Raw genomic sequence first — 25,009 nt, 5'->3', positions numbered from 1 at the left:
AAGACGCCCTGTAAGCTGAGAGCATTACCGGCTGTTTGTCTCGCCTCGTCTGATTAAACTGAACTTCTTATTTTTCTTTCGTTCGTACCGTAAGTACTAAGGCGTCGCAACGACAAGACTTCGCTTGTAAGAACGACCGTTAAAGGAAAACACAGGTTGCTAGGATTGTGGCTTTTGTCAGCTAAGCGCCTGTACACATTCTAGCTTGTGAGGACTAGCACGTTTCCAGAAACTTCGCGCGTTAACTCTTTGACTGATCGTTAGCTTATTCTTCAGCGAAATTTGTACGGGGCACAAATCACGACTTTGGCAGCCTTCACTCCGCCTGATTTGCTTAACTGCGACGCTTGTTCATTGTCGAATTAATAAACTTATGCTTTCTTTCATGTTTATGTCCCTGCGAGTTGGACGTTATTCCGTAGGACTTTGGTAGCATACTTCATTACGAGGATCTTTTACAGGACGTTGTTCGAATTTGCTCGGATAGTGCAAAATAAAAACTTGCAGACTCTTGTTTTGTTTGAGTAAGACAGATCAGATTTATTTTATCCTTGTTTACTGTTTCTACTCTGGAATGCACCTTCGCGGAAAATTAACTAATCCTCTGCGATTGACCTTTACGGCCATTTTATGTCCTTCGCAGACCTGTGACCATGAGGTTTAAGTGCGCATTAATAAGGCCTATCCATCTGCTGGCAGTCATGTTGGTTTTCTTATGAAGATTTTACAAACTGACCCCACCAGTATAACTCATTACTTCTGCATGTTCGTGATGATGGGATCTTCCTTTGTGCCAGCAGTCATCTGTCATTGCCTTCGTGACAATAGAGCACTCGTTTCTGCTCCCGGTTTGTGATGAAACCATCTCAGCTTTTCATTTTGTATCACTGCACCGACGCGAACGTCTGTGAAAGCTCCCGGACACCAGTAATTGAAGATTCCATCTTTAATGGTCGCATGCATCTGAGAAAGAAATATTTTAATGAGCGCTGGAGATGTTACCCCAGCCAAATATCCGACAAGCTAATCCTGGGGATTACAGTGAAAAATTAAATAAAATAAGAAGAGAAAAATGAAAGGAAAACAAGAAGACAGAGTTAAAATAAATCTACAAATCAAAAACAAAGAAAAGTAAGAACACTTAGAAATGAAAAAAATAAAAGTAATATAAATATCAAAAATAACGAAAAATGAAACAAAAGGAACACTAATATAAACGTTAAGTGAATGGAATAAATACCGGAGTAATTGGTAAATGTCATTGTTTAAAAAAAACGTAATAAGCGCGTTTGTTGTGAGGAGGACGTATCTGAACCACCTGATGCATCTTCAGCCGTCTACATCTCCCAAACTTCGTGGATAGAGGAGCGAATTGCCAACCGCGGTGACAGTAACTGTCTCGCTGATAGTGGATGCCAAAGCTATTGTCCGGAAGAAGAGCAGTCCTTAGCGCCCGGCTTTCTCGTGGTATAAGTACACATGCACTGTGCTCAAGACTGACCAAGCCCAGTTCTTCGATGGAATCGCTACGTTTCCGCACAATATTTTCTGGCGGTTGGCGCCAATGTACCGCCAACTTTTCCGTGAATCTTGGATAGCATCTTCTTGTCGGGCCGAGCACGGGAAGAGCGTTCAGTTATTTTCTAGCGGTGCGTACTCTTTAAGGGAGTATCGGCATGACATTTTCAAGGGAGAGCAAAGGATGCATAGAAAGGCCGGGAGGTTAACCAGAGGTAGTTCCGGTTGGCTACTCTGCACGGTGGGGAAGTGTTAAGCGGGATAAAAAGAGAAAAAAAATGGAAGGGGGACGTAGAGAGAAAGAGAGACAAACACGAACAAACCGCGTACACTACAGAGCGGTAGGGGGCGGCGTTCTTAAAGTCTAAAGCCCCGTAGACCCCAGGGACATTAGTAAGGCGAGTAAATGACATCTTCAACTTTTGCGTTGAAAGAAGTGCCCTTGACGTCGGAGGCCTAGAAAAAATGCACGCAAGCTATGGATTTTCTTAAAAAAGAATAATAAAAGCTTCTCTGCGAACCAGTTTGCGCGTCGTTTTGGCTACGTTTTGGCACTACCGCCGGCGCGCTCAGCGGTCTGTTATGCTGCCGCATGTTTCTGCGTCGAAGACATTTATTAAAGAAGTAGAAGAAGAAGATGAACTTCCACCGATCGGCCGCTGCTTCTTCTGTGAGATATTATTTTCTGTTTTCTTCGAAAAATCAGTGCTGTGTTGAGACTTTGCTGTTGTCCAGAGAGAACAGACATCCCGTGGGATACCTATGTGCTAGAGATCACGCACAATATCGCGTGGTTTTGCTGCGCTTTGCAGCGCATCTACACCTACCATGGCAGTAGGCAGCAAATAACACTGGCACGAATCATACGTCCGACAGCGCGTTCCTAGGCGCATGAGTGCCGCAGAATCGGCGCCGCGCTCGGAAGTGCCACAACACGCTCCTAATGTCATCAAGCCGGCGACGCTAGTCTTCAACGCTGCATCACCTTCCAGCGCACATTCAGTGAATATGGCTGAGACAAGCGAGAGTGAAGCCAATAAACAACGGGTTGACCAAGACAGGACATCTACTTATGAGCTAAGCGAAGATGAAGACATAGACTGTGATGATACGCCGTTCTCCTTGGTAATGTCTAAAAAGAAGCGGCCTGAGGAATTTTAAGTGGTTTTTCGACCCTCGCAATAAGGCTGCAACTTGTGGCAAGTGAATCCAAACTGCGCTGCGTGAGAAATTGTTTCCGCGGCAAAGGAAAAGGTACAGTCATTCCGTGTGAATAGAGATGGAAGTTTCTCTGTCAATGGTACTTCAGTCTCATCTGCGAGATATGTACTGTCGATGAGTGAAGTGCCTGGTTTGGGAGTCAAGCCATTCATCGCGGCATCTTATAGCAAGAATGTTGGCAAAATACGCCACGTGCCAGTTGAGTATACGGAAGAACAACTGTTCGGCTTTCTGAAGGATTTTGGCGTGACATCTGCTCGTCGTCAGGCGCGTTACAATCGCCAAGAAGACTGAGCGATAGAATCACGCCCTCTGAGATCCGTCATTCTCCATTTCAGAGAAGACAAACCAACATCGCAACGAGTGCACTTGGGTGTCACGAGTCATCCCGTACAAGAATGCCATCGTCCTGCTCTGAGATGCTACAACTGTCAGAGATTTGAACATTTAGCGAAGAACTGCCGCAGTCCACGTCGCTGCAAGATATGCTAAGAAGACCACAACCATTCAGAGTGCAAGTCTGTGTGTCAACCAAAGTGTGCCAACTGTGGCGGAAACCACACAGCTTCCTACTCCAGGTGCCCTCAGAGCAGAGCTGCCTCAAAGTTACATAGACATGAGTGGAAACACGGAAGGCTGCCTCCTCGTAATACGCCACCGCCCAACCTTGATACCGTAAGATATATGCGCCTCCAACTTCCAACAAAGAAAAAGAGCAAGGGGACAATTTGAACTATTCTGCAGCTCTAAAGCACTCAGGTCGTCAACGTTCTCACAGCGAACGGCACGATCCATCTTCAGAGAATACTGCTCATCTTGCCCAGGCATCGAGTCAAATTCGCCGACCTTCTCAGCAACGCCCTCTGCCATTGACACAGCAACCTCATCTAACATCTGAGCGACTACCCCAGCATTCGCCTCAACCACACCAGTCATCCAAGCCACCATCTCAGTCAGCTCTTCAGCGACCCGCTTCGATCACACATGGAGCTTCATCGTCGTTTGGTGATTACGCGTCTTTAACCGTGGCACAAATGATTCCATTTGCAAACAACCTACCAGAGGTAAAAGCACTGCTTTCTATGGAATCGTTGGTGCTTCCACAACCGCCAACAGCTCCACAACCGGCTTACCATGAATAGTCTTTACAAAAATGTTTTCATATTTCAGTGGAATGGTAATAGCTTTCGAAATAAGTCAGCTGGTTTTGGCAAATTACTAGCTGAACATAACTGTCCTGTTTTATGTATACAGGAGGCAGGCGTACGAGATGACTTTCGTCTTTCAAAGTATGTTATATATAAATCATCGCGCATTGCTGGAAGTAGCAGAGCGATGTTATACGAGAGAAAAGACCTGCCATCCTCTTTAATACAATCAAGCGATTTAGATATACCGGAGTTCGTAGCATGCAAGATATGTTCTAGAAATACAAGCGTCACAGTGATCAGTCTTTACCTACAATATTCTAGCAGAATATCTGTAGACAGCTTGGTGAATGTGTTTGGTATCGCAAACTCACATGTGCTGGTTTGTGGGGACTTCAACGCACATAACGTCATCTGGAGCAGTGAATATAATGATTCCTGCGGAAGCATTATAGGGTATGCCGCAAAAAAGAAGTGATCTGATCGTGTTAAATGACAGCTCTCCAACGTTCTTGCGGGGGTTTCGTTACTCAAGCTGTATAGATGTTACGCTCTGCTCACAAGACCTTCTTGATGGCGTTGAATGGTCAACGGACATAGAAACGCACGGTAGTGATTATTCTCCGGTGCTGGTCTCATACGTCTCATACGGAGTGAATCGACCCGGCGCTACTCAAAACATACTAATTGGCAAAGTTTTCGTCGCTATTTAAGTAATTCATTGGGCGAAAATCCGAACTTTCAAAGTTTTGCAAATATATTGTGTGAGTCTCACAAGCTCTGCATAAAGTAAGTCATTGTTCCAAATGAATACGCTGCAGTTGACAGGGATATGAATGTCTAAGAGCAATTAGAAGACGTGCAGAACGTGCTTACAGCCGCAGTGAAAAACTGGATGACTGCAAGATGGCGCAGAAAGTTCAGTCAACTTCGCGCAGACGCTTGCAAAAATTAGGTACGAGAAGAAGGCGAGAATACTGTGCGTCGTTGTCTCCGTTTACTCCAGTTCCCAGAATAAGGTCAGTTGTCAGATCTTTTAGTGGTACAGTTACCCAGAGCCATCCTTTCCGAGCCCTTGCCGTAGCTCGAAGCACTCCGGAAACATCTTTTGCTGACGAATTCTGTCAACTTATATCCAGACCAGGAAATTCATTTACTTGTCTACAATTTACAAGTTCCATAACACTAGCAGAATAGAAGGTTCGTGCGTGCTTTATGTCAAAACACCCTCAACTTGACTCTGAGTTTAGATTAATTGAAATGTGCTCTTTCGTCATGCCGTACAAAGACAACCGCAGGCCCAGATGGTGTTACGTATGTGATGTTAAAGAACCTAGGTCAAGTAGGAAGAATGTCTCTTTTGGAGATATTTAATGATATCTGGATAAGAGAGACTCTTCCAGATTCATGGAAATTATTTCGGGTAATTCCAGTACTAAAACCCTGAAACGCTCCCCTTTGTCTTGACTCCTACCGACCCGTCAGTCTCACAAGCTGTTTTTCCAAACTAATGGAGAAGATCGTAGACAGTCGACTGGAATGGTGGTGTGAATACACAAATGTGCTTTCCAACTACATGACTGGTTTTCGACAAAATCGGTGTACAATGAATGCAGTATAAGACATTGTCACATGCGTCGAACATGAACGAATGCTCGAAAATGTGACAATAGCAGTATTCTTAGACATTCAAATAGCATTCGACAATAAGTCGCATACCCGTCCTTTCTGGTATGTTAGAGCTTGGCCTACACGATCGAACACTGCGATGGGTATCAAATTTTTTGAAAGATAGAAAAATATTTATGGAAACAATCGAAGGAGAGAGTAATTATCACAGCATCACGCAGGGTCTGCCGCAGGGCAGTGTTCTGAGTCCGTTTTTATTCAACTGCGTCATGGAAGCCTTATCACAAAAACTACCGTCTGGTCTATAGTACTCTCTGTACACAGATGACATCTGCATATGGGCCTCTGGATCTGATATAGAAGACATTCAAACAACGCTGCAAGAGGGTCTTGGTAGTATCGACACCTTTTTAAAAGAAAGAGGCATGAGTCTTCCATACGCAACGACAGCCGTACTTCCTTTTGCTAGATGACAGCTGAATAATTTCCAACTTACGCTTAATGGGCAAACTTTGTTGTTCGTGAAAGAGTACAAGTTTCTTGGAGTTGTTCTTGACCGCCCGCTGACATGGGCATCACACATCCGTGCAATTGAAAAGCATACCAGTGCTGTAATAAACTCACTTCGGCGACCCGCTGGTTCAACGTGGGGGGGAACAGTCACTTCACTATTACAAGTTCATAACGCACTCATAAAACAAGAACTTGCTTATTCGGCACCTATTCTCCATCGTTTATCGCAAACTTCTGAGGAACGTCTTCAACGTTTACTGTCAAAGAGGCTGCGAGTGTGTCTTGGAGTTCCGCAGGCTACCTCGAGTTCTCTAGTAATTGCTGAAGCTCGTAACCCACCATTTCCAGTCATAAGAACGGTTGAAACAGGCCAACATATTTATCGCATCTGAACCCAACACGAGAAGCATCCGTTGAACCTCACGCTTACCAAATGAAACAAAAGCAAAATTCACGATGTTGTTCAAGAACATAAGGCATTATTACCAAAATTTGAATTATGCAAAGGGGATGTTAGATAACCTGCTTAGATGTTAACAAGTCCAAATATAGAATTATCGGTTGGCGGGATTATATCTAAGAGAGACATGTTCATGGTAGCCGCACGGCAATTGGCACTCTTCCAAATTTACTCATATCTCCAGTACACCCACGTGTATACAGATGGTTCTTGTCATAAAAATTCCTCGACTTCAGCATTCGTCATTCCACATTTAGCGCTAGAGCAAACATTTAAACTATCCCGAGAGACATCTTCCACCATGGCAAAAATGTTTGCAATCCTGTGTGCTTTGCGTTTCATAACATCAGAAAAGCATTCGCAAAAATGGGTTGTTTTTAGCGATTCGCAAGCCGCTCTCACATTACTACAGAGCAACAAGAAACATTGTTTGAACACTTTGCTATTGTATGAGACGCTCGAAGAACATACAAAAGCAAGCGCAATGAACCACGTAATTGCATTTCAGTGGATACCTGGGCACTGCAATATTCCTGGTAATACTGCAGCGGACGCAGCTGCGAATCGGGCGCACAATAACGCGGAGACAACCAATCTTCCACTGTTGCGCAGTGAAGTCCGTCTGATCCTGAGACAGATTTCCTGTCGTCTCAGCAAAACTACCTGGTTTGATCAGCGATCTGAGAATTCGGAGTTATAGTTTATAGACACATGTATAAACCTATCAATGCCGGAAAATCTGAGAGACAACAGAAAATTTTAAACGTTGGTGCCCCGCCTGCGGCTTGGTACAGCAGTTGCAAGACTGGATAAAACAAGCCTCTAGTCGGCGGTGTTCTTGTGGCCATCCAGACGAAGATGTTCATCATCTCCTCCTCGAGTGCACTAAATACGATCCACAAAGAAGGGTACTGCAAGCAAATTTGTTGATATTAGACAGAAGACCATTCACCCTAAAAAAGGTACTTGGCCCGTAGCCAACTGCGGGCCTTCAGAAAAGAGCACTTCTTGCCCTGAAAAAGTTTTTAGAGGACACCAACATTTTGGGGAAATATTCAGGTTCAGGTGATTCTAATACGCTAAATGAGTAACATAAATGTTGTTCTGGGTTTAAAATTGATTTATGTGGTGATCGTAATTTTTACGCAATATGTATAGTTCTGTTCTGCACTTGCAGTGTAATTACATGTGTTTTGGTTCTTCAATATATCTTACTTTATATATTCGTATGTGTACTGAACTCATGCACAATACTTTGTGATTCATGTACTGTTGGACTGTATAGTTGTTATTCGTCTGATGTTCTACTGAGTGTCATATTTTGTGTCACTGTTCTCCCTTTTTATGCAAATTTGTTTCTTTTGCCAAGTGACAAGCAGTAGCCGGTGCCGCCATTAAGGCGCCAACCTCTCGTAATATTCATTTCAATTAAAGAAAACATTCATAAAAATAAAAATAAAAAAGTTAAGAAGTGCTTGAAAATATCATGCCTACTATAGTGTAGAATACGTAATAATGGTTATATTAGAAAATATAGAGGTTCCAAATGATCTTGTAAACTAAATGTGAAAATTTCAAAATGGGAGGAAATTTTACTGCTTTCTACGAAGCTTTTCTTCAAGTATACATAATCACGTGGTGTTCCTCAAGGAACTGTCACTTCGCTATTATCATTTAACATTCTGATAAGTACCATTTCTTGGCATCAAGATGTACAATCATATGTATACACAGACGATATTGCTTTCTTTACATCAGACAGTCATATTCACTCCCTGTAATATCGACTACAGGACTACATCTACACCATAAAAACCTGCTTATACAAGATTCGGATTTCACTTAATGTTAGAAAGTGCTCGACACTGGTTCTCCCTCTTAATAATCCCCTTAATTGTATCGCTATGCTACCGTCTCGAGACTATACCTCAAGTGGAGCTGGTGAAGTACTTAGGTGTAGTCTATGACGGCTCCATCAGTTGGCTTGGCCATATGAACCATATAGTTAACAAAGAGTGAGAGTAGTCGGCACGCTACGTAAGCTATGCTACAGTCGGTCGGGGATACGGAGAGTCCTACTTCTAATGATATATAAAATGTATGTGTGGTCATCTTAGAATTTGGATGCGTACTATTTTCGGGTGCGCCAGCTTATAAATTACGCCCCCTTGTTCTGATTGAGCGGGAAGCCCTGCGATTGTGCTGTGGATTACCGAAATTTGTGGCAAATAACTTAATACGTCAAGAAGTCTGGTTGCTCTCAATATTCTATAGATTTCATTTGCTTCACCCCCCCCCCCCCCCCAATGTAGCGTAGCCAACCGGGCACATCCTTGGTTAACCTGCCTACCCTATCCCTCTTCCTTTCTCTCTTTATCTCTCATTTACTGACGGTGCAGACATATTTAAATATGTAGGAATCCCCTATTCGAAGACTGGAAAACGTATTCACTTCCCAGCCTGCATTATTCTTCGGAGTTCACTGGCCTCGGTTTCATAGACGACAGCTGGTCCTTGTACATACATTGATCAATCCCTTAAATGCACGAATCTTGGAGGTGCCACCTGTTTGTGATGTGCGAGAGAGTCTACAAAGCATCTATGATGACATCTGCCCAACACAAAACTTCTCTTTCATAATATAATAAACGGACTATTGCAAGATCATTTATTGAGTTTAGCTGTGTATACGGTCATTGCTACAGATGCCTCACAGTGTGGATAAATATCTGGAATTGGCATTTCTTATACTGGTCTATACTTACTACTTACTCTATACTGGTCGTTCTCAATTAGGATTCCGGACTAATTCGTATTTCTGGCTGAATTTCTAGCTCTAGTGTTAGCCTTACGCAAAAAAATTCATCAGTATGGTTCGTAGTCATAATAGCAGATTCTGTATCTTTATGTGCATCGCTCACAACAAATAGTGGTACTAACATTTTACGTACACTTCATTTTCTCGTGCCTGCTTACATAAATTTCATTAGATTACTTTGGGCGCCTGGTCACAGGGGATTATACATGAACGAAATGGCTGACAGTCTCTCGAGGGAGGCCCGCACTGGCCCTGTACTATCATTACTTCCCGCATCAGCTTACCTAACTACTACTAGATTCAGGAGATATGCAATTGCTCAAAACTTCTCGGAGCCCCAAGCTATAGCTATTTTTTTTTAAATATCGACACCACTTATTCTCTTGGCACAAGAATTACTTTCACACCAGAAAAACTAAAGTAATTTTTGCCCGATTACGTTGTCGATAACTGGTATTAAATTTTGATCCTCACAGTGCTGGTCTGGCGCCCTCTCCTCTGTGCCCAATCTGCGGAGATGAGACTGGAGATCTTTTTTTCTTAATCAGCCGTCCTTTTTCTTCAAGGAAAAACATTTTAGAATTTACGATCAGACAACTTGGCTTAAGCTTTACTATTATGAATATTCTTTCTCTAAGAGCCTCCTATCTGGGAAACTACCTCGGGGATGTTTGCTCAGCCGTGGAGGAATTCATAGTTGTTTTGAGGGCGATTCTCTCAAATTCTTCGTACATTATTTTTATTCATTTCCTCCTGACAACTTTTACCAATTTTAGTACTTTAACAGCATCTTCCCGATACCGTCCAACTCTCGGTCAAATCCCCCGCTGTGGGTATGCGCGCCATCGTAGTGGGAAATCCAATGGAATCCGATCCAAACGTGACGTATAGCCGCTCCTCAACCTTCGCTGATCTGTCGTTGTTTATAGTTCGCATCTCTTTCGCACGCAGCGAATCCACAGGTGGCCCCTTCCGAGAGCCTGCCCGTACCGGAGGGAGAGGACGACCCCGAGTTCTGGCGACTCACGGGCCAGAACAGCATCTCCCGGCTCCTGTCGGCACCCGTGGTCGACGCGCCCGCCAAGAACGTGATCGTGTTCGTCGGCGACGGCATGGGCATCTCGACGGTGACCGCGTCGCGCATCTACCGCACCCAGAAGGACAGCGACCTGCCGGGAGAGGAGGGGAGCCTCTCCTTCGAACGCTTTCCTTACACGGCGCTTCTCAAGGTGCGGGGTTCCTTCTCTACACAATGTTAGAAGGGGTCGCACTAAAGAGAAACGGCGAGTCGATTTAAACTGATAAAGTATTCCTTCAAAGCTCAAATATTCTTAATTTCGAGGTAGGAGGACAAAGGATAAAGGACAAACTTCGATTTTTTTCTTTAATCTCCCGCCGACAGCCCAGAGCGGTATTACTGTGACGTCACAGATTTTAAGGTATCTCCGTGTAATTGTGCCGTTGCGGCTGAGTGTAGATGTTCTCGAAACCTGCGAAGTTCGCTCTTTGGCTACTTTAGAATACCACACCAGTCCGTGTTTACTGCTGAAAAAAAAAAGTCAATTGACTACAGGCTCTGCCAGACGCCATCGATATCCATGACGTAACAGCAAACCGGTGCGGAACTTGATCTTTGAGGTGGCTTCACCACCACTCCTTTTTCCTGGTGAGACACCCGCCGTGGTGGCGCAGTGGCTATAGGGCTTTGCGCTGCAAAGCCCGAGGGCGCGGGATCGAATACCGGCCGCGGCGGCTGCATTTCCAAGGGGTTGAAATGCAGAAAACGCCCGTGTACCGTGTATTGGGGGCACGTTAAAGAACCCCAGGTGGTCAAAATTAATGCGGGGTCTCCCACCACGGCGTGCCTCATGATCATGTCGTTCTTGCGCCTAAGACTTCAGAATTTTTTTTTTTTTCACAGTGAGACCCGAAGGTAACGTACACCTTCGAGAAGCCTCTTGGATTTAAAGTAGACGGAAGCATCAACCGGTCAGCAGTGTAGATAAGCTAAATACGTTTTGAGTATTGGTGAAAAAAAAAAAGCAACAAGCAGGGAAGAGATTGATACGACCTGATCCGTTGCAATCACAAGTGGCGTTACAAGGTTGATAGAGAAGTTTCGAGGAAAACAAAGAAGGACAAGAAGATGCGTACAAAAGCGACTACAATGAAAAACGCGTATAGCATACTCGATTAACTCAAATAGGCTAGGTGACTATTTGTTTCAAAGTGGATGCCAATAAAGCATGATCATCATTATCATCGTCTCTTGGCATTTTCCGGCCGATTACAGCCTCCTGTCACGGCTAGTGTCATATTTTGGTCTTGTACGAAAGTAATTTACGCGCTGTAGTAAAGTTTGCAATGGTAATTTACAAATAGAGCTCAACTTCGTTTTCTCTTTCTCTTCCTTTAAAGCGTCCCTTTAAGGTGACTCTTAAGACACTTAGGAAAAAATGTTTTGTTGTGAATCACTCTTGTACAATACCAAAATAAGCCGATTTGCGTACGGACTTTCTGCGCGGAAAATCAATTCAGCCTAGCGAATAGACCATGTAATCTTGAATGCTAGGTAGTGAAGTGCATGACTGCCGTCGTCTATTCGACAAGAGAAAGCTCGAAGGAGTGAGGGTGCTTCAGATTTGCTTTGCCAATGGGAGCCGACGGCTAGAAAGGGTAAGGAAGTATATGTAGCAGGCCTTGTTTATCGCTTCACTTGTTCCTCTTGTTTTATCGCATTAGCAAAAAGAAAATTCCGGTACGTATTGGATAGCACTGCTGTGAAGGAGGAAAAGCCTTAAGCGAGGCCCACAAGCGCGGTAACTGACTAGACGACGTTAGTGTGCCGGCTTCATGCTGCGTAAGGACGGCAACCTTCATGGTAATCGGTTGGAGCCTCGAGTTGAAAAAACAAACAAACAAAAAACAAAGCAAACCTGGTGCCAATTTTGATAACAAATATCTTACGTTGCCGTACAGGTGCACCACTGCGGGCCGATAAAGAACCTTTAAAAGCTACCGGCGTGAAAAACGTTTTGGCTGTCCTGGTCGGGGGCTCACGCGCATCAGTAAATAACGCTGTCAAAGACTACCTTTATTCAAATTAGGCGCATCTTAAAGAAAAATGAGGAGGCGTGACAGTAATCTCGTCCAGTTACTTTGGCCGTTGCATCTAATAGACAGCGGTTAGGTTGTAGTCGCGGTAACGAGCGTTGTATATGTGACCATACGAACTAAGTCAGCTTTGCTTTTATTCGTTTCTCTTTTCTTTCTACGCGCTACGTATACCAGAAAAAGCAACCATGTGTAGGGGAGCTATTTGCAACACTACTTTGTACTGAGCTGAGACAAGCCTTGTATTGCACAAGCCTCAACGACGCCGCAATGAACTATAGCTCCAGAGTATAAACTATTCTGAGGAATAGCGACGTCATGCGTGGCGTCATTGTGGTCTGCGGTCGTCCCATGAGCTACAGTTTCGTGCAGATGGAGCCTGAATATGCGTACGACATTCACGTAACTGTTTCTTTGGTGCGAAGGAGGACCTCGATGGTCTCTTCACAGTTGCAGTGGTCGTATATGGGCGAGTCAGCGATTCTAAACTGCGAAGGCTACCCTCAGCTTTTGACGACGCCCTAGTGTTGCCACTCAATCCGCTCCGACGTCCAATGTTGGTCTCTCGGGAACGTGCTCGTAAGACTTGACCGTAGACCACTTACAGAGGCGATTAGGTGCATGACCTCACCCATCATCGACACAGAAAGCTACGCGTGCTTAACGTAATCGTTTTTTGTGTGTTAATTAACGCACCTGATAAGACGCTTACAGGGGCAAATTGTGTCTAAACCCATGCGCGTGAACTTATTTGTTTTGCCTTTGACTTCTCCTTCAGTCTTTCGATCTCGCACCCTATTCCCCCACGAGGGTACACAGTCAACCGAAACATATTCATACGTCTGCTTAACGTCCCTGCTTTCGCTTGCTTTCTCTATCTCTCGGTGCAGACGTACGCAGTGGACCGGCAGGTGACGGACAGCGCGGCGTCTGCGACGGCGTTGTTCTGTGGCGCCAAGACCAAGATGGCCATGCTTGGCCTGTCGGCAAGGGCCAACGTGTCCGAGTGTGACTCCGCTGCCGGCAATGAACTGCACTCATTTATCAAGAAAGCCCAGGACAGAGGTAATCACAATGTTCCATCTTAATTATTTCGTATAAATATTAGTCCCTTTGCATAGAATGAATGCTACGTACTGTTAATCAGTTCAAAAACCCGAATAGAAAATTTTCTGTCGAAACTATACAAGTTCTTGCCACCTCTCACGGCAGTTCTTGCAACACCAACAGGAACTTCTGCAGTGCAGTGCAAGTTGACATCCTGTCATCGCGACGAAGTTACTTTTGTTGTAGCGACAGCAGCGTTTTCTCTCTGCCAGTGCACTGGAAGATAGCCCTCGTGCGCCCTGGCATGCTTCGCGACAAAACGCGGAAGCTTCCACATGAGAAACCTCTACGAAACGTTACCGCAATCAGCCGCGCGAGTCCTGTTCCGCGCGCACCTTTGCAAGGTTCGTTGATGGCCACTGCCGCGGAACCTCCTTCACATTTTGTTTCGGAAATAGAACACGCTTGTAAAGCGTAAAAAAAAAAAGAAAAAAAAACGCCCCTCGCTCTTTCTTGGTTCTTGTTAAATTTTGCTAAGAAGGTGGGCGCTCTACTTTTATTTGTCATTCCTTATGCAATTTTACACTCTAATAAACAGCTCAAATGCCCATCAAGCTATTTTTAGAAAATGAAAAGAAAAGGAGGTTGGGACAGGACAGAGCGCCAGCACACACTTCTTCCATTAGTCTTGTTAGCGCTAGTAACTATGTCAAATCAACACCAACTAGCCCAACTTATTGCGGTAATTACCCGTGCCAGCGCTTCTTTCCACTCCTGACTGCGGGCATGTCCTTGTGTCAGTCGGGATCTTATTGACAAACTGACTTTCAGCGAAGTGATTGTCACTTCCCGCGGTATACTGATGTCACCGCTTTGTCTCTTACCCCCACGTGACTGCACAGGCATGTCGACGGGCCTGGTGACCACCACGCGGGTCACGCACGCCACGCCCGCGGCCCTGTACGCGCATTCGGCGCACCGCGACTGGGAGATGGACACCAAGATGCCCAAGCGCACGCGCTGCAAGGACATCGCCCGGCAGCTCGTGGAAGACGAGCCCGGGAGGAGCATGAATGTGAGTATACGCGACCGGCATCAACAAGTGTACGGTGCGACACAGTGAATGTGTGCGTGCGTGTGTAGCGCTGCTTTCGGTTCATCTTTGCGCGAACGATTCAGCGTTTACGATAAAGGACGAAAAAAATTTCTTTTTTTGAATATCGGGGTAATTCATCGACCGCTGTGTTTTCTCAATTTGTAGCAGCGACACACACCGACTTCGCTTCTGCGCCGTTGCTGCAGGTTTCAACGACGAAAGCACACAGCACGGGCATGCAGCTGCGACAGAGTTTGGCTGCTGCCGCTTTGTGTGCTTGTTATCTGTACAGCTTGGGGGCGGCGCTTCATGTGAAAAGGAATAAAAAGATATGCGAGTCCTCTCGCTGCTGCTGGTGAGAACGCGAGACTGCGAGACTTTGTGTGCTTGCGCTAGCACTCTCGCGTTAGCTGAGGAAGTGTAACTTATAATAGTAGATTGGGCAGTATGTCTCCAAGACACTGGAAATTGAACTCGTTACGCGCATTAGCCGGCGAGGGGCAGCAAGTGGCAGAACCTCTATACACCGTCACTCCTTTAGCGTCAGAATACGACTTTGCTCCGTCAGTCAGCACAGAAACGTTTGCGTAAAATAGTTTCTTTTTATGTTGTTTTTATGAACGTTGGAAGTATCGTGCATCATAGCTCAAGCACAATCCTGCGTGCGCAGTCCAAGTTTGCACCCTGAACCTCAGTACCCACTTACGTCCCGTAAAATGAACCCATCTCATAGAATATGATGACCTGCTTTCGGACTCAGGTTATTCTGGGCGGCGGCCTGGCGTACTTCAAGGACAAGCAGCGTGGCGGTGGCAAGCGCAGCGATGGTCTCGATCTGGTCGACCTGTGGAAAAAGGACAAGAAGAACCGGAAATTTGTCGGGTCTCGTGAGGAACTGCTGGCCATCGACACCAACAAGACCGATTACCTTCTCGGTAAGTCACCCTTGCCCCGAGGCTTGCCTTCTGTTAGCGACGATCGCTAAAACAGCGATGCATTTTGGAAGCCTCGGGAATACGGATAACGTAACGCTCGCGGATTAAATTGAGTGGGCTTATCAGCGCGAGGCACTTTTACTTAGCTTTGCGGACTGATATAGGGCACATTGCGTGAAAAATTATGTTTACGTACCCGTACACATGCCTTGGAAAATTCGATATGTGCTTCGGACCATACAAACACTTTTAGACGATGGTTTTCCGCGCGTCATGGAGAATATGGCAGCGCGCTGCTTCCTAGGGAAGCATGCCAGTGTCGCGAAGACAATGTAACGCGGCCTTCTTTGCTGTCTTTCGGGGAATTTTGTGGGGTCCTTGACGCGGGGCAAACCTTTGTACCTCGACGGCGCCGCGGACAGTGCTGCCGCGCGGCCGCCGCCCCCGCCGCACCTGACGTCACACCTGCACATGTCGCGTCGTCTTCTCACGCTCGGCTGTCAAAAGCTGATCAGTTATGGTCAGAGTGCTTTTGTGTAAGGAGTGTTGACGCGACCATTTCTTGAACCCTTGAACTCTGCCGCTTATTGGATGATGTCGGCTTGCCTGATTGGTCGGAGTAACGAAGTAGCCCATTGGTGGAGAAAAGTGTCTCTTGGATGCTGGGGAAACTTATTTAAGGAATAGTTTGGGGTAGTTTTAAGTGAGCAAGTAGACAGCAGCAGACGGCGCATCTTCACCAGGGGAGACCAGGCCGGTCAGGCAGGCCGACGACGACGGGTATGACATCGTTTTGCTTGTATATATTTTGTACAGTTTAAACTTAAGGTAAATACCAAGAGAATAAATCTAGTTCAAATGCTACTCTCGTCGTCGTACCTGCGGATTTGGACTTCCCCTGCCGGAGCTCATCCCCATTCTTCCGTCTCCCTGGTGAGTTGATGCGTCTGATATCTCACGGCTGCGTCACTTCGCTACAAAGTGGTGGAGGTGCGCGAGTGCGATTTGAATGGTGGTGTGCGCGAGTGCGGTTCGCGTAGTGATCGTGTGTACGAGACAGAGACTTGTGAAAGAGTGCGCGTCGTAGAAGACTCGGACGATGGGACTGAACTTTACTCCGACTGGAAGACATTCCACAACGAGGCCGATCCGAGAACTATCACTGCTTACGACACGGACACTGATGTGTATCACAGCGCAAGCGTATAACCTTCATTGTTAATTTTATTGTGTAGCGCGCGCGAATGAACTTTGTTTCTTGTCTTGTGCATTTTGTTTCCATTTTGTCAAAACTTGTTTGTTTTGTTTTACGTGATGCTAAATCTTCCTTACGGATACTTCAGTTCTTTATATGAATCCCTAATGTGCGCGTTTAACTTCTTGAGCCATGTTTTATTTTGTAGTAATGATTTGTAACGAGTGGGACACTCTTTTTCGTAGGGGGGAGGTGTCGCGAAGACAATGTAACGCGGCCTTCTTTGCTGTCTTTCGGGGAATTTTGTGGGGTCCTTGACGCGGGGCAAACCTTTGTACCTCGACGGCGCCGCGGACAGTGCTGCCGCGCGGCCGCCGCCCCCGCCGCACCTGACGTCACACCTGCACATGTCGCGTCGTCTTCTCACGCTCGGCTGTCAAAAGCTGATCAGTTATGGTCAGAGTGCTTTTGTGTAAGGAGTGTTGACGCGACCATTTCTTGAACCCTTGAACTCTGCCGCTTATTGGATGATGTCGGCTTGCCTGATTGGTCGGAGTAACGAAGTAGCCCATTGGTGGAGAAAAGTGTCTCTTGGATGCTGGGGAAACTTATTTAAGGAATAGTTTGGGGTAGTTTTAAGTGAGCAAGTAGACAGCAGCAGACGGCGCATCTTCACCAGGGGAGACCAGGCCGGTCAGGCAGGCCGACGACGACGGGTATGACATCGTTTTGCTTGTATATATTTTGTACAGTTTAAACTTAAGGTAAATACCAAGAGAATAAATCTAGTTCAAATGCTACTCTCGTCGTCGTACCTGCGGATTTGGACTTCCCCTGCCGGAGCTCATCCCCATTCTTCCGTCTCCCTGGTGAGTTGATGCGTCTGATATCTCACGGCTGCGTCACTTCGCTACAAAGTGGTGGAGGTGGCGAGACATGTTGGAGGCGGCTGCACTGTTGCTCCAGCGGGTGTCACTCCGGCGGCAGGTGCCGAGGCGAATGGGTAGCATGACTGCCGGCCGGCAGAGAAATGGGTGCCGGTCACTTCTATCAAAAAAGCTGCCCAATCAATTCGGCGTAAAATTTCGAGGAAAGCAGAGCAGCTGTCCGGGTTTGCAATGAGAATTTTTTCCAGCACGTCCGGACGCAATCCGCGCATGAGGTGCCGCATCCGCTCCTCTTCCGTCATAGATGGATTGGCTCTGGCGCACAGCTGCACAACGTCATAATAATAATCTTCGTGAGATTCTGATGGCAGCTGCGTTCGGTTTTGGAGCCGCAAATATGCGATCTCAACTGAGTGGCGACTTGTAAAAGACGTTTTTAAAAGCGTCGTCCGGGTATTTCCCGCTGGCCAAGGCACTGGAGGACGACGTACATCTTGTTCGATACCTTTCAGGCGGTCAAATAATGAGGCTATAGAGTCCGCAATCGTCCTCAAGTCCCTGCGCTGCGGCAGAGCGTCACTGCCCGCGAGAGGCCACCCACCGCGACAGGGACTTGAGGACGATTGCGGACTCTATAGCCTCATTATTTGACCGCCTGAAAGGTATCGAACAAGATGTACGTCGTCCTCCAGTGCCTTGGCCAGCGGGAAATACCCGGACGACGCTTTTAAAAACGTCTTTTACAAGTCGCCACTCAGTTGAGATCGCATATTTGCGGCTCCAAAACCGAACGCAGCTGCCATCAGAATCTCACGAAGATTATTATTATGACGTTGTGCAGCTGTGCGCCAGAGCCAATCCATCTATGACGGAAGAGGAGCGGATGCGGCACCTCATGCGCGGATTGCGTCCGGACGTGCTGGAAAAAATTCTCATTGCAAACCCGGACAGCTGCTCTGCTTTCCTCGAAATTTTACGCCGAATTGATTGGGCAGCTTTTTTGATAGAAGTGACCGGCACCCATTTCTCTGCCGGCCGGCAGTCATGCTACCCATTCGCCTCGGCACCTGCCGCCGGAGTGACACCCGCTGGAGCAACAGTGCAGCCGCCTCCAACATGTCTCGCCACCTCCACCACTTTGTAGCGAAGTGACGCAGCCGTGAGATATCAGACGCATCAACTCACCAGGGAGACGGAAGAATGGGGATGAGCTCCGGCAGGGGAAGTCCAAATCCGCAGGTACGACGACGAGAGTAGCATTTGAACTAGATTTATTCTCTTGGTATTTACCTTAAGTTTAAACTGTACAAAATATATACAAGCAAAACGATGTCATACCCGTCGTCGTCGGCCTGCCTGACCGGCCTGGTCTCCCCTGGTGAAGATGCGCCGTCTGCTGCTGTCTACTTGCTCACTTAAAACTACCCCAAACTATTCCTTAAATAAGTTTCCCCAGCATCCAAGAGACACTTTTCTCCACCAATGGGCTACTTCGTTACTCCGACCAATCAGGCAAGCCGACATCATCCAATAAGCGGCAGAGTTCAAGGGTTCAAGAAATGGTCGCGTCAACACTCCTTACACAAAAGCACTCTGACCATAACTGATCAGCTTTTGACAGCCGAGCGTGAGAAGACGACGCGACATGTGCAGGTGTGACGTCAGGTGCGGCGGGGGCGGCGGCCGCGCGGCAGCACTGTCCGCGGCGCCGTCGAGGTACAAAGGTTTGCCCCGCGTCAAGGACCCCACAAAATTCCCCGAAAGACAGCAAAGAAGGCCGCGTTACATTGTCTTCGCGACACCAGTATGACTTGGTCTAGTGGCCAGTAAGCTGTTGCACGTGTCAAGTGGGACGATTGCGTTGACGCTTGTGCTTCTTTGAGGATTTCAGATATGTGAGCACAGTATGGATTGAGTACCGGCTGGCTTCAATTTCGTAATTTGAGCTCGTACTATAAAACTTATTTTAGGATTTCAATTGGCTTTGTTAACCAGCGAACCCACATCGCTTGGCGAGACATTGAGTTTTTATTTGCAGTAATTTTCTCCTATATATCTTCGTCGAAACGCTCGGTTTCACATCAGGCTGACTTAAATTTTCCATTGATTACTACAGTTTGTCAAGAAGACAAACACACACAAAAAAGAAAAAGTTGTACAGTTTCTTTCTTGATGCACTTTTGTTGACGTGTCCGATTCTGGCTCTCTCGCGCAGGCCTCTTTTCTGGGGACCACATGTCGTACGAACTCTACCGCCAGGAGAAGCAGCCCTCCCTGGTCGACATGGTCGTTACCGCGATTGAAATACTGCGCAAGCGCGGAGACGGTTTCGCGCTCATGGTCGAAGGTATGTAGTACGAGGAACTGTTTTTCCTTGGTCGGCCTTGTTTTCTTCACCTCAATCAAGAAGCACCTTTACTGTATCATTCATTCACCCTGCTGCTTTCGTTGCTGAAGTTTCATTTTGAAGTGAGAAACCCCTTACATTGAGGCTAGGTATGATTGCGATGACGACGATGACCTCAAGGACTATTGTGCATAACCAGTGAGAAAGATTATCCAACAATTGGGGTTACGCAGGCAAAATGAATCATTTTGAGGGACCGGGAAGACGCCGAGACGTAATGAAAGAAATGTTAGAATGACGGTATTCACTGTCTAAGTTTCTCATAAAAATTTATTGTTTTATTTATTGATTTAATTAATTTTGTTGTTGTCGTGGCTTACACAGAGTTCGCAAACACTGAGTGGACCCTGGGATATAGTTTGGGTCTGAAGAAATAAATTTGCATAAGGACATTACGGGCAGTGTAAAAAAACTGCAGAAAAAAAATTGCATTTTCAGTAATCGCTTGTTTTCTTTCAGCGCCAGATATGAAGCACCTTTTCTCCTCACTATTCGAAGCTTTGCGCTATAATAGGCAAGTTTCTGCATCATCGATAAAACGTTTGGCCCTCAGCTAGAACATACGCGGTAACTAAATGATCGCCAATTCTATTCATAAATGCGGTGTGGCTGCCAGTAGCTCTGGCCAGAGGCCGAAATATGCCGGCGCAAAGGCTGCGCTTTCGAAAGCTGCTTTTCCGGCATTGCAGTCATAAACTTCGTCGCGGCTCATCGAGACGGCCCGGAAGGAAGCTGTTTTCTACGCCGCACTTTAAAGGGGAAAGCCGGAAGCGACTCGAGCGCGTGTAATCTGCACTTCGCTTTTCGATCATCGCGTCCAACGAGGAGTTGAGCCGGCGATGGATAGATTACTCTTTCTATTATTATTACTCCGAGTGAATTTCAGCGTCGGACGGTCTGCAAACATTAACGGAGCGCACATAAACGGAACAGGCACCCATTGCCGAGCAGCGTCGACCTGCTCCCGAACCACCATTGTTCCTCAGGACGGACAAATGGGACGTCGATCGTGCCCGCTCGCGTGCGGCAACAAGCCCGGCGGTGGGCCGCCTTCTGTTTGCGCTGCTGCTGCGAAGCAGGGCCGGTGGTCATTACTCAGCGAGAGTACGAACTGCTCGGAGGAAATTACCCCGGAAGCAGCGGCCTTTCCCGCTCCGCAAGGCAAGCTGCGGCAGCCGCGTACGTGCCGGCAACTATTCCGGTTGAAAGTGAATGCCACAACCGGACGCCCGTATAGGGGTTCGCAACTCTCTTCAAAGCGCCGGTTCGAACATGTATTGTCACGGTGTGGCCTGTGTCGGGACGCCGAGGAGAAGACGGCGGAGGTCGGACGGGCAGGGTTTGCGAATCACGTGCGCCTTTGCTCTGGACCTTCTGCTGCGGCGTTTACAGATAACGCCGGCGTAGCTGACCTGCACCGTAATAATGTGTTCGCGACTTTTCTTCCTTTATTCGTCGAAGAATTCATTCTATCGGTGGTCACTCTATATGCTCGGCGTCTTCTGGCAACGCCTCTGGAGCCACTGTGACTACTTTATACAAAAGGCTCGTCTTTTCATTGAAGGTGTACTGGTGGAGAAAAAAAAAAGAAACGTATAAGTGGTATGAAGAGCACTGGCATGCGCACACTGTGGGAAAAGAGTATTGTAAGTGAGTCGGGTTGTGTTAAATACATCTCAGGTTCGTTTGGAGAGCAAGAGAGCGTGGGGAGCTAAATGAGTACGCCTTCGCACAGGGCATCTACATAGATTTCAAGAAGCGCTATCACTAGCGCTCATGAAAAGAAAAAAAAAAGGAAAGTAACGCTAGTTTCTTGACAGTTGAATGCGACGGTCTTAATTCTCATGGTAAGATGTACCCTGTTCGCACTACATTGTGCTGGTCGGGGTGAACTTAGGAAATTTCCAGGCGCAAGTTGGAATCAGCTAGCGCAAGACAGGGGCAATTGGAGATCGCTGGTAGAGGCCTTTGTCCTGGAATTGGACATGAAAATATGGTGATGACAATCATGATGATGATGATGATGCCAATCGTACCATTACTCCCTTATTGAAGCGGGGAGCCATCGTGTATGTCTGCATAGAGGCTTCAAGCGACATGGAGCGATCGCCGGCGCGTACTCTAGGGCTAACATCTGTTATGCTGCGATTTTTGAGAAAGTAATGTGCAGCGTTACATGGCGCAACATTTCGTTGAATAACTGATATTCGAGATAAAATTTCTGATAATTTACATGAAGTAAGATGGCTCTGAAGAGATTAAATTAACGCCAGTAGACTCGTGATAGCCGCTCCATTTGTCTATAAAGAGCGCTTCCTTCCTTTCTTTCTTTCTTTCTTTCTTTCTTTCTTTCTTTCTTTCTTTAGCGGTAGCGTAAAAGTAACCTAAGTATTTTTCATTTGTTGACGTCAAAGCTGGACGTTCCGGACAAGGACTCTTAGCCGCTGTGTTAGTCCAATGGCTCCTCAACACAAGGTGGTGCTCCTCAACACAAGATGGGGCTGGGGGTGAAAAACTTCTATTGCTCTCAGAAGAGAAGCACATAGAGGTACGCATGAGCCGGTCCTTAAGGGCCCGGCCCTTAATATACTAGGTGGAATCACTAATACGGGACCCCAGTGGCGTCGGCCGTTGCCCGGGCGCGCTCGACGAAGGCCCTTTGGGACGGCAGGTCATAGCAGCCAAGCAGGGTCCCCTCCCAGTCCTCCCGAGTGGGGTTGGAGTGAGGGGCAATAGCTGGGTTAGATGGGCAGGCCCACACCATGCGGTAGATGTCCGAAGACTTCTCCGCACAGTGCGGACAACTGCCCGTGAAGGAAGGATCAAAATGTTTGACTGCTGCCGGGCACAGCAGAGTGTTCGTATAGAGACGGAGTATGTAGAAGCCGTCGCGGGTTCCGATTCGAGACCGCATTTTGATGATGGTGAAATGCAAATGTGCTCGTGTACGTGTACGATTTGACTGCAGGGTAAGGAACTCCAGGGTGACCAAAATCATTCTGGAATCCCCCTCCCTCTATACCTGCGCCCCTCCCCACACACACACGCAACACGGCGTCGCTCATCACTGCGCAGTTTCGGAATGTTAAGTCCCGCAATTTATTTACGCCGCACGAATAAATCAAACCAAATAAATAAAACGTCTCTCTCGCAGGCGGTCGCATCGACCACGGCCACCACGAGAACCGGGCGGCGCTGGCGCTGCGCGAGACGGCCGAGCTGAGCGACGCAGTGGCCGCCGCCCTCGAGCTGGTGGACCTGCGCGACACCCTGGTGCTGGTCACCGCCGACCACTCGCACTCGTTCACGCTCAACGGGTACGCGGCGAGGGGAAACCCCATCTTGGGCGTCGCCGGACTCTCCGAGAAGGACGGCCTGCCCTACACCACGCTCTCGTACGCCAACGGGCCGTCGACGACCAAGAGGAAGGCCGACGCCAACACTGGTGCGTGCTCCGCGGCGTTTCCGCGAGCCTTCTCACATGTGTGGTGGCCACTAATGGAAAAGTTCTTTGCAGTATACGTTTCAAAAGGGCTCGCACTGCGTGTTCTCTGCTCAGCCAGATGTCACCTAGATCAACGGAGACGCGGCTCTTCTTTATATCTGTATATAATTATATGTTTATATTAATTAATTCTTTAATTAATTCTTTATATCTATATATATAATATATATGGATATAACTATAAGGGGAGTTGATATGTGTTTGCTCACCTGTTTACAGCTATATTCGGCGAGAGTGTGCACATTAAGGTCTCATTTCGGTGTTTGTGGCCAGAGCATGCAATGTACATTGTGCACATAGGTCGTCGTCTTTGCGGGACTCCTGCAGGGAGGTTTCTTTCCCAGAAACTTCGGAGACGCACTGAATCTCGCGCCTTTGTGACACTCAACACAATTCGTGTATATGTCATGCTGATTTACTAAGAAAAAGTAACTGGAACGTGTTCGTACGAGTGTGTAGTGTCAGCTAAACATTCCTCTTATTCGCGCCAAGCGCCTTGCACCTCTTACAGAAGCGAAATCTCTGATGCTAATTCAGGCGCTTATGTGATATCGAATCTTAGTGTTTCGTGGGTATCCAGACTTCAGCACGTCGTGTCTTCTGCGACATGTGAGAGTGTCGCCATTGAAGTATCCTTGCAGAAACCAAGGTTCAACCAGCCGCAGTCTGCTGTTCTCTTTTCAGACAGGAAGGCTGCGCTGAAATTATTATAGCGTATGCTGCCCGTCGACAAGTATATCTAGCGTTTACGTTAAATGCTGCTAAAGAATTACGAAACAACGGTTTTGCCTCCGTTTTCAAGCGGCTACCTTCCAATATCGGCGTAGCAGCCAACGTGGCCTCTGAAAAGATTGCCAGAAGCCTCGTTGTCAGGCGTTGCAGTTCAGGCGAACGAGAAAAAAAAAACTGCTCAGGACGTAAGAAGAGTCATGAAGCAGGCATAATTAAGTTACCTGCGTTCCTCTGCGTCGGCCTTGCGTGAATGAGGGACTTTACAGAACTGAAGTTGCCTTCCTTCATCGCATGCGCAGAGGGTCAGCGCAAACTCTAGGGTGGTGGTGCAAGACAATGACTTCAAACATCATCGTCATGTGTGCATTATCAGACTCTTGGTGTCATCGACTATTACTTTTTAGAGTGTCCCGTACTTGACACAGAACATATATAGTACTAATGGATGGACTGAAGCGCAGGATGGCCCCGACGCTCTAGCACAATTGGCATTTTGTTCCCGCGAGGACACTGAATATTTAGGAGAGAGGTGCTTCGGTTCCTCTTAAAAGTCTTCTTCCGTGCTACCAGCTGTGAATGGTGAAGCCGTAGCGCCGACGTGAAATGCATGGCGCGCAGCCTGGGGTGTTCCGTTTAAGGTTCCCTCTGTTACCAGATGCGTGCCGTTGTGTTGCCCGGTGGAATGTGACGGACTGCATACCTTACCGCACACGATGAATGGTGCTCGGGAGGAGCGATTGCCGGCGACATTTTTTTTGCAAGACTGTCAACCTGCAGTAAGCAG

The 25,009-nt window shown here is 47.1% G+C and overlaps 1 protein-coding gene across 1 annotated transcript in view; it reads left to right on the top strand.

Annotated features, from left to right (window-relative positions):
- LOC142576005 (alkaline phosphatase, tissue-nonspecific isozyme-like) overlaps positions 1-25,009 on the top strand; it is an 89,420-nt gene that overhangs the window by 55,516 nt on the left and 8,895 nt on the right. Inside the window, exons 2-7 of the mRNA XM_075685878.1 lie at positions 10,259-10,536; positions 13,312-13,486; positions 14,371-14,543; positions 15,325-15,499; positions 19,797-19,928; positions 23,143-23,433. Coding sequence (XP_075541993.1) covers positions 10,259-10,536; positions 13,312-13,486; positions 14,371-14,543; positions 15,325-15,499; positions 19,797-19,928; positions 23,143-23,433 — 1,224 coding nt within the window. The remainder of the gene's footprint in view (positions 1-10,258; positions 10,537-13,311; positions 13,487-14,370; positions 14,544-15,324; positions 15,500-19,796; positions 19,929-23,142; positions 23,434-25,009) is intronic.

This window comes from Dermacentor variabilis, chromosome 3, assembly GCF_050947875.1.
Source record: "Dermacentor variabilis isolate Ectoservices chromosome 3, ASM5094787v1, whole genome shotgun sequence".
Taxonomy (NCBI): Eukaryota; Metazoa; Arthropoda; class Arachnida; order Ixodida; family Ixodidae; genus Dermacentor; species Dermacentor variabilis.
Note: the sequence above shows the minus strand (reverse complement) of the source record. Positions and strands in the feature narration are given on the sequence as shown.